This window comes from Lampetra planeri, chromosome 8 (assembly GCF_965212315.1).
Source record: "Lampetra planeri chromosome 8, kcLamPlan1.2.h2, whole genome shotgun sequence".
In the NCBI taxonomy this organism is placed as follows: domain Eukaryota; kingdom Metazoa; phylum Chordata; class Hyperoartia; order Petromyzontiformes; family Petromyzontidae; genus Lampetra; species Lampetra planeri.
Genome location: NC_136114.1, coordinates 8,559,717 through 8,569,183, shown reverse-complemented (window position 1 = coordinate 8,569,183; position 9,467 = coordinate 8,559,717). Strand labels below are relative to the sequence as shown.

Here is a 9,467-nt window from a genome sequence, read left to right as displayed (position 1 = left end):
GACACGGTTCAAATACAATTTCTAAAGAAAACTTGAGCAAATTTGTCAAGTTGATAACAAAGTGCTTCAAAATATGCAAAAGTCTACAATCAAAGCCACAGATTGGATTGATGTTACGGACAAAAACCTTTGATATGGAAAGATTCCAGACGTCAACAATGGAGGCTTTCCAAAAACAGCCGACCGGTTCCAGGTGCAAAAGTGATGCTTATGTCAGTTGGAAAAGGACCAGGTAATGGAGCAACAAAATAATCTGGCTTGTCGAGCTTGTTATATTACAGGACATTTGATCGGCACGGCAGATTGGAATTTGCCAGATTGAGACTGTCCAGTTCCCTGTCAAATATTCATTAGGAACCACAAAGATGCATGCTACCACTCCTTTGTTGGGCTTCAACCGTACAAAATCCAGTGATCCACCGTGGACTATGCCAGTCAGATTTTAGGTTAAGGCGTTTGCTGGTCAGGCATGTTGCATTGGAGCAGTGCCATTACTAGGTTGATCGAAATTGGAAGAATGCACCAAGCGTCCCCCCCCCCCCCCTCCCAAAACAAAAGTAATTTGTAGGCATATGCCGAAAAACACATTAGGTGGGATGCTTTACAATGTCACCGATAAAGTACCACCTGAAAAAAGTGCCTCAAATCATGGCTGTATGCAAGGAACCTAAAATGCTAACCATTCCAAGAGGAAAACCAAACTCAATTATGAAGAATGACAAGCACAAGAGGTTATGGTTTGCATTTATTTTGTAAGCAATTCAGTATTTACATCATGATGCAAAACAGTGTTCAACCTTCACATTTCATGTTCATGAACAGCTTGTGCATTTACAAGATTTTATGTAGATGTAGTCATAAAGTTGAGATCCTCCAGTGCAAGTCAATGAAATCCTCATACCCTCAGTTTCTAGGTCATGGCAGCAGTTACAGGTGTACACCGGTGCCATAGATGGGACGTCAAGTCTGTGAAGACAAAAATATTACAATTGTCAATGTGCAAATGTCAGTAATGTATGAACGATTAAATATTTAAGTGCTGTTAGTACTTAAATTCCATCACTAGTCCTATGGTTGCAGTAGCTCGGTACATTTCCTCCTCAGTGGTCCACCTGCTGTATTGTATTCACCTGAAGGCGATGGCATCGAAACGTCGTGATTTATTAGTTACGGTTTCTACATGGGACTTTATTGAAAGAACCAGAGTATGAATTCCTGCAGTCACGAAAGCTTCAAATCAAGATTGCAGCCAGCAAATTACTTAAAATTGTCAAACGTGCCTCAGGTGTTCAGCAATTGGCCTAGTATGATTTACCACCAAGAGACTTGCCAAGGACAGGCATTTAAACCCAATTGACTAGTAAAAGAAACGGCTCATTTGATAACAATTTCAAACTTTAAATTTAGATAAGGGCCTTAATTTTTTTGCACATGTAACTTACAGCTGTTGAAATGACGATCAAATACTTGCTCGTGCAGCATTTATTTAGAAGTTGTGGTAATTAAGTCTAAAATGCACTGGTCACTCACATTGTCATTGACGAACAGTTCCCCTGACAGAAAGGCATCGATACGTTTTTTGGTTGACAACCAGGCAAGTTGATCTCAACGTTTCCTTCAAATAACCGACAAGGAGACTGCAGAGCTGTTAAAAAGGGTGATAAAATCCAAATTAGTGAAAATGTACAAAAGTTGATCGAGATCAAGCGAGTGAAAGCAAAAAAGGTGAGAGCCTCTTACGACGACAACTTGAACAGCAGCCATATTCATCCTTTACCACGGTTCCCTGAAATAAATTAACAGGTATATTGTGCTTCAGTTAGAATGCATCTTGGATTCCAGAGGCAGGTGATCTAAAATGATCAAGTTTGTCCAACCATGACCATCTAATCTACATGTGCTCTGAAGGGCCATTGCCCCAGATTATATTTTGGGCAATGGCCTTTATAGTTTTCCTTTTTTGGGTAGTGATGCAAACGTAATTTGCATGTGGATTTATTGGAATTAAAGGTTTCACCTATCACCAACTGAAGACAATGTTAAACAAATGCACTTCATGGGTTACAATTAAATTAAGTGTCCCAAGTTGCCAGGACAAAAAAACCTCCTGAAATAATTTCATGGCAACATTCAAAACAAGGATTCTGAGGATTACATGCATAGTGAGCAGACCAACAGTTTAGGATTGCTGGGAGTGTTAACACGTTTATATAAAACCAGATGGTTACTTACAGGTTGGCAAGAGCTGATGTTAATAGCTGGACTACAGCGGATCTTCACCTCCACAACAGAAGCCTGCCCTAATACACTCTCGCATGTAAAGCGTGTGCAGTTATCACCCGGCATGGTCCAAGTGGCATCGATCTAAAAAAAAGTAAAAATAAGGTTATAAAGTCTACTTTTAGGAACACAAAATACTGTAGTTGGAAGATCAAGCCATTAGGCTTGATTAACTCCATATTTAGCGGCATTTCAGGTTGTATATTTGCATGCAGTCCTTGGATTGCCACCGCTGACAAGAGCATCCCCACACCATAGCGGTAAGTGGCAGCGTTTAGCGGCTTTCAAACAGTCAGGAATTAAAATGGGGTTTCTCAGGAGGGATTCACAAGTAGCAAGATCCCACTAAAAAGGAATGTACAATTTTCAACTGGTATGAAAAGCAAATCGAAGGCAGAGTTCTCAAACATTTCAAAAAATAGCATTTTTGGTTGGAGGCAAGCTCATCTCCGGGCAGAAAACTGGATTAGGGGTCGTCAGAGCATAGATTTGAATTGCAGTCGTTCCATCTGAGCAATTACCATCCTCGTGGCCGAATTTGCAAAATGGAACATTCGAAGCGGCGCACCATGCCGTTGCATGGGAGCAGCACGTTTGACCAAGGTCAAAGAGCATCATGACAGGTGGTACCAGATTGCTCAGGCTCTACATACAAGTTGAAGTTGTTTTAATCTCTTGTATCCGACATGGTGGACATGGGGAAGTTGCAAAAATTATATACCACCTGTTACTGTTAATGCAGGCTATATAGCCAGTAAAGGCAATAGTAAGAATACCTGAAATGCACACATGCTTGTGCGTGGTCAAATTGGCACAAGCACCGGGGACCATAATGCACACATTTGGGATGTTACATCTTTTGTCTGAAAGACAGAACCACTTGAATTATTGAACATTCTGCATGGCTACATAGAAGGCAAAATTTTTTTTAATTGCATGGTTGGTTTTTGAACCCAAATCGTGTACCACTACACCAGGACTGCAATGTGTGTGAAGTGTGCCACAAGTGTTCAGACATTGTACGATTCGGTTAGAAATTAGCAGTTAAAAAGCAGTGGGATAATGCAGCTGGTCACATCAATTGTGAACTACATTAAACCTCACCTACTCCATGTACGTCTGTTTGTAAAGTGTATTTTTATGCATCAGATTTCAATCATTGCCGATGGGGAAGGAGATGTTATTTTAATTGTGTGGCATGGATTTAGACAAGTTGACGGTTTAGAAGATGGTGTTGCCTTATGCACCGACATGGGATCCTAACTTAAACAAAATATGCATGCATGTAAATATTTAAAAAATGGAGCAAGACCGTCAATTTTAAGCTACGGCACCTTCATCTGGAAAACGAAAATGGACCAGTGTCCTAGGTCGGATGATTGACCCAGCTTGTCACCTGCAAAATGCACTTCAACCTTTTAACTTTGATCTGGATGCGACAGGTTTGGGTGCAGCCTATTTCAATAAGCAAAAAATTTTGCAGCTGCAATCTAAAAACAGGTAGTTTTAAATGTCATGGATCAGGTTTTGCACGGAACATCGTCCCTTGCTCTTCCAGAATTATGGAGTAAATGAAGCAAACCAAAATTACAATTGGTGCTCTTTCAAAGCCCACTTTTTAGGCACGCAAGTGCGATTGACCTCTTCCACACTCAAGATACATACTGGTTGAAAAAGCTGTTATGTCCCAGGGCCATCCCACTAGACTTGGCGAGTAGAGAATCATGTCACTTACACCTTTAATATTAGTTCAGCAATATTTAAACTTTAAAACAAGAAACTGCAATACAACATTACTTGAAACGTTTAATATTGCCCTTGGTCACAGGGTCGTATGCATTCATTAATAAAATGGGATCCATTTGGAAAGGTTGTCGAGACCATATAAAGGTTATTGTAAACCTACATTGTAATAACGACCGTTGGAATAGCAGCCAGGTTGGAGCGAGGTGGATTGGTACGTGGTTGGAGGGCTGCTCGTTGTGGTTGGGCACAGTTCGAGCGAGGTGACGAGGATGCACGTTGGTGAACATCTCACATAGGAGCACCAACCGCTGGTGCCATTAGCTATGTACACAAGGTCACCTGCAAGAAAAATGGCAAACACATTTTATTACCGTGTCAATGAAACCATGAATAAAAAACGGAAAAGGGCTTTAACTTACCAGCATTCAGAATCTTGCCTCCAAATTCACATGTGCATGGTACGCCTGTGGGAGCGAAAAAGGGCATTTTACATGATTAATTTAGCAGTTGTCAGTATACCATTAAAGTAAGCATATGGGTGGGTTCATGAACGGCAATATCTTGGTTGGAGGGGAGGAGCAATAGTAATACGGACAGTGTTATTGAGAAGTTACCGAGCCATGAGGGCAACAAAAAAAGGTGCAACTAGTAATAGAGCCTTCCTAATAAGGCCATTGGCAAAAATACCACGAAGTATATTCTCAGTTCATAAATTGGGAGTGGACAGACCGACTTTAATGCAAGATGAGTAAAAAAAAACACCATGCAAAGCGATTTAATTTTTTTACGTAAAAAAATGGACTGGATTACTTTTGGTACCACAAATCCAATTGGAATGTGATGTCAATTTCAAGCTCGTGTAGTAAGATAAAGCACGAGTGGCAAAGAGAATGTAGCAAAATCAGGTCGTTGCAGTTGTGGGAGTGGACATACGTGGCGTTGTTGTTTCAGTCATGGGAGTAGAGGTAGGTGTTGTCGTTTCAGTTATGGGAGTCGTGGAGGTAGACGGCGGCATTGTTGTTTCAGTTATGGGAGTCGTGGAGGTAGACGGCGGCGTTGTCGTTTCAGTTATGGGAGTCGTGGAGGTAGATGGTGGCATTGTTGTTTCAGTTATGGGAGTCGTGGAGGTAGATGGTGGCATTGTTGTTTCAGTTATGGGAGTCGTGGAGGTAGATGGCGGCGTTGTTGTTTCAGTTATGGGAGTCGTGGAGGTAGACGGCGTTGTGGTCGTTTCAGTTATGGGAGTCGTGGAGGTAGACGGCGGCGTTGTCGTTTCAGTTATGGGAGTCGTGGAGGTAGACGGCGGCGTTGTCGTTTCAGTTATGGGAGTCGTGGAGGTAGACGGCGGCGTTGTCGTTTCAGTTACGGGAGTCGTGGAGGTAGATGGCGGCATTGTCGTGTCAGTTACGGGAGTCGTGGAGGTAGACGGCGGCGTTGTCGTTTCAGTTACGGGAGTCGTGGAGGTAGACGGCGGCGTTGTCGTTTCAGTTACGGGAGTCGTGGAGGTAGACGGCGGCGTTGTCGTTTCAGTTACGGGAGTCGTGGAGGTAGACGGCGGCGTTGTCGTTTCAGTTACGGGAGTCGTGGAGGTAGACGGCGGCGTTGTCGTTTCAGTTACGGGAGTCGTGGAGGTAGACGGCGGCGTTGTCGTTTCAGTTACGGGAGTCGTGGAGGTAGACGGCGGCGTTGTCGTTTCAGTTACGGGAGTCGTGGAGGTAGACGGCGGCGTTGTCGTTTCAGTTACGGGAGTCGTGGAGGTAGACGGCGGCGTTGTCGTTTCAGTTACGGGAGTCGTGGAGGTAGACGGCGGCGTTGTCGTTTCAGTTACGGGAGTCGTGGAGGTAGACGGCGGCGTTGTCGTTTCAGTTACGGGAGTCGTGGAGGTAGACGGCGGCGTTGTCGTTTCAGTTACGGGAGTCGTGGAGGTAGACGGCGGCGTTGTCGTTTCAGTTACGGGAGTCGTGGAGGTAGACGGCGGCGTTGTCGTTTCAGTTACGGGAGTCGTGGAGGTAGACGGCGGCGTTGTCGTTTCAGTTACGGGAGTCGTGGAGGTAGACGGCGGCGTTGTCGTTTCAGTTACGGGAGTCGTGGAGGTAGACGGCGGCGTTGTCGTTTCAGTTACGGGAGTCGTGGAGGTAGACGGCGGCGTTGTCGTTTCAGTTACGGGAGTCGTGGAGGTAGACGGCGGCGTTGTCGTTTCAGTTACGGGAGTCGTGGAGGTAGACGGCGGCGTTGTCGTTTCAGTTACGGGAGTCGTGGAGGTAGACGGCGGCGTTGTCGTTTCAGTTACGGGAGTCGTGGAGGTAGACGGCGGCGTTGTCGTTTCAGTTACGGGAGTCGTGGAGGTAGACGGCGGCGTTGTCGTTTCAGTTACGGGAGTCGTGGAGGTAGACGGCGGCATTGTCGTTTCAGTTACGGGAGTCGTGGAGGTAGACGGTGTTGTGGTCGTTTCAGTTATGGGAGTCGTGGAGGTAGACGGCGGCGTTGTCGTTTCAGTTACGGGAGTCGTGGAGGTAGACGGCGGCATTGTCGTTTCAGTTATGGGAGTCGTGGAGGTAGACGGCGGCGTTGTCGTTTCAGTTATGGGAGTCGTGGAGGTAGATGGCGGCATTGTCGTTTCAGTTATGGGAGTCGTGGAGGTAGACGGCGGCGTTGTTGTTTCAGTTATGGGAGTCGTGGAGGTAGATGGCGGCATTGTCGTGTCAGTTATGGGAGTCGTGGAGGTAGACGGCGGCGTTGTCGTTTCAGTTATGGGAGTCGTGGAGGTAGACGGCGGCGTTGTCGTTTCAGTTATGGGAGTCGTGGAGGTAGGCGTCGTCCTCCTGGTGGTCGTTGCAGTGGAGGTAGGCGTCGTCCTCCTGGTGGTCGTTGCAGTGGAGGTAGGCGTCGTCCTCCTGGTGGTCGTTGCAGTGGAGGTAGGCGTCGTCCTCCTGGTGGTCGTTGCAGTGGAGGTAGGCGTCGTCCTCCTGGTGGTCGTTGCAGTGGAGGTAGGCGTCGTCCTCCTGGTGGTCGTTGCAGTGGAGGTAGGCGTCGTCCTCCTGGTGGTCGTTGCAGTGGAGGTAGGCGTCGTCCTCCTGGTGGTCGTTGCAGTGGAGGTAGGCGTCGTCCTCCTGGTGGTCGTTGCAGTGGAGGTAGGCGTCGTCCTCCTGGTGGTCGTTGCAGTGGAGGTAGGCGTCGTCCTCCTGGTGGTCGTTGCAGTGGAGGTAGGCGTCGTCCTCCTGGTGGTCGTTGCAGTGGAGGTAGGCGTCGTCCTCCTGGTGGTCGTTGCAGTGGAGGTAGGCGTCGTCCTCCTGGTGGTCGTTGCAGTGGAGGTAGGCGTCGTCCTCCTGGTGGTCGTTGCAGTGGAGGTAGGCGTCGTCCTCCTGGTGGTCGTTGCAGTGGAGGTAGGCGTCGTCCTCCTGGTGGTCGTTGCAGTGGAGGTAGGCGTCGTCCTCCTGGTGGTCGTTGCAGTGGAGGTAGGCGTCGTCCTCCTGGTGGTCGTTGCAGTGGAGGTAGGCGTCGTCCTCCTGGTGGTCGTTGCAGTGGAGGTAGGCGTCGTCCTCCTGGTGGTCGTTGCAGTGGAGGTAGGCGTCGTCCTCCTGGTGGTCGTTGCAGTGGAGGTAGGCGTCGTCCTCCTGGTGGTCGTTGCAGTGGAGGTAGGCGTCGTCCTCCTGGTGGTCGTTGCAGTAGAGGTAAGCGTTGTCCTCCTGGTGGTCGTTGCAGTGGAGGTAGGCGTCGTCTTCCTGGTGGTCGTTGCCAATGAAGTTGAAGGCATTGTGGTTGTACCTATGGTTGACAGAGGCACAATACATAATGTTTCCCCAACGTCATTAAAATACTTCCAAGTGCAAAGGCAGTTTTGGCGCTTTCATCAGGGCAAAACCCTCCAACCATAGCATGTACATAATTTTAGACCCCACCTCCCAAAAACACGTTGGATAATGAAGAGGTTTGTTTACAAAGTTCATTACCAATAAGATCTTTAAGAACAAGTCAACCCTTGGGGTGATCGAAATTGCACACCATAAGGTTCTACTACAAAAAGGATGCACTTACTTATTTCAGGAATGCACGAACCATTGCAACTTATGTTTCCTTCAGGACAATAGCAGCCTTCTTCATGTTGTATGGTAGAAACGACACTGCTGCAGAATCAGAAAAAAGAAAATGTATTGAGGACAAGTATTGGAAAGATTTGTGTCGTGCAAAGTTGGGGGGGGGGGGGGGGGGAGGAGATCAATTACCCGTTGGAGCAGGACTTCACAATCTTTGGACCTTGTGGCAAATACTGTCCGTTAGTGCAGTTGTAGCCTAGAGGATCACAAATGAAGCAAGGATATAAAAATAAGTTTATAAAATGTAACAAAAATGCTTTTGAAAAACAATTCTGAAAACATTGCTGGGCCAGAGGTAGATGGCACACTAGCATTGTATTAAAACTGAGCCGACAATATTTTGCATTCAAGATTAATGATCAGTTACTACTCATGATCGAAATAATGAATATTACCACAAGTTCCATTGGTGGCATTGCGCCAGTCAACGTTGTAGCCCAGTTGGGCACACTTTTCTGCTGCCGCTTGAATACTGGCACAACCAGCCCGTGAGGAATTCACTAGGCACAGATCATACTCGCACGTGAACAGGAACTCTTGCAGGCTCACCACCTTCGAACAGTTTAAAAACATGCTGTAGAGTAAAAGGGGTGGTGGAAGAAACAGCCTTGAAAATCCATTTCCTGAAAAGCAATTCCCATGCAAGCTTGTACAAGGGATAGCGCGCAGAGGTTTGGGAAGACCTAATTAGGAGTCACATGAACAATGGCTTGAATAATGAATGGCCCCTCATTAGAAGTTCCACTGGTAACAATTGATTTTTGAGCACATGCCGTGTAAAGAAAACAAGTGTACATGCATCATTACAACTAATCTGAATATTATGCAGCTAAATTGTAGGAGGGCTGCAAGCGTCGTGTTACCCACGATTTGGTTCTGGAGAAGACTTCAAAATGGACGTAGTGGAAAATAAGCAAGTTTGGGAAAAGGTACAGTCATGGATAAATTGGGGGGGGGGGGGGGGGGGGCGGAGATATGCATAAGTCATTGAAAAGCACAACTATATAGGACATGCAGTGCATTTCAAATGACTTGGATCCATTACGTGCTGTTGATGGCGCCGCACACCGACATGTTCATTTTGCACGGAGGCGGCGTAGTCGAGGGTGTGCAGCTCTGCTTCTTGCTGGAGTTGAACATCGAGGGGCAGTGAGGCTTGGTAACATCAGGTATGACCCAGCTTGAAGCAGTGCTAGGGCAGCACGACGTAGGCTCTGCGGTGCCATTCCGCCAGGCACAATCATCGTTGGGGATGTTGTTGCAAATGCCTGGATGTAAAAGGCATAAACATTGTGCATGCATAATGCTATTCTCCTCCTTAATTTGCAGCTGACAACAGGACACGCA

At 46.8% G+C, this 9,467-nt stretch overlaps 1 protein-coding gene across 1 annotated transcript in view; it reads right to left on the bottom strand.

Moving 5' to 3' along the window:
- Window positions 1–732: 732 nt before the first annotated feature.
- The window catches only part of LOC144720276 (mucin-2-like), a 29,292-nt gene continuing 20,557 nt past the window's right edge, over window positions 733–9,467 (bottom strand). Inside the window, exons 34-45 of the mRNA XM_078596897.1 lie at window positions 9,166–9,388; window positions 8,516–8,694; window positions 8,250–8,316; window positions 8,062–8,150; window positions 6,659–7,791; window positions 4,960–4,987; window positions 4,446–4,490; window positions 4,187–4,365; window positions 2,233–2,364; window positions 1,741–1,786; window positions 1,531–1,645; window positions 733–966 (exon numbers count right to left, since the gene is read on the bottom strand). Of these exons, the coding sequence (XP_078453023.1) occupies window positions 813–966; window positions 1,531–1,645; window positions 1,741–1,786; window positions 2,233–2,364; window positions 4,187–4,365; window positions 4,446–4,490; window positions 4,960–4,987; window positions 6,659–7,791; window positions 8,062–8,150; window positions 8,250–8,316; window positions 8,516–8,694; window positions 9,166–9,388 (2,390 nt within the window). The 3' untranslated portion in view covers window positions 733–812. The remainder of the gene's footprint in view (window positions 967–1,530; window positions 1,646–1,740; window positions 1,787–2,232; window positions 2,365–4,186; window positions 4,366–4,445; window positions 4,491–4,959; window positions 4,988–6,658; window positions 7,792–8,061; window positions 8,151–8,249; window positions 8,317–8,515; window positions 8,695–9,165; window positions 9,389–9,467) is intronic.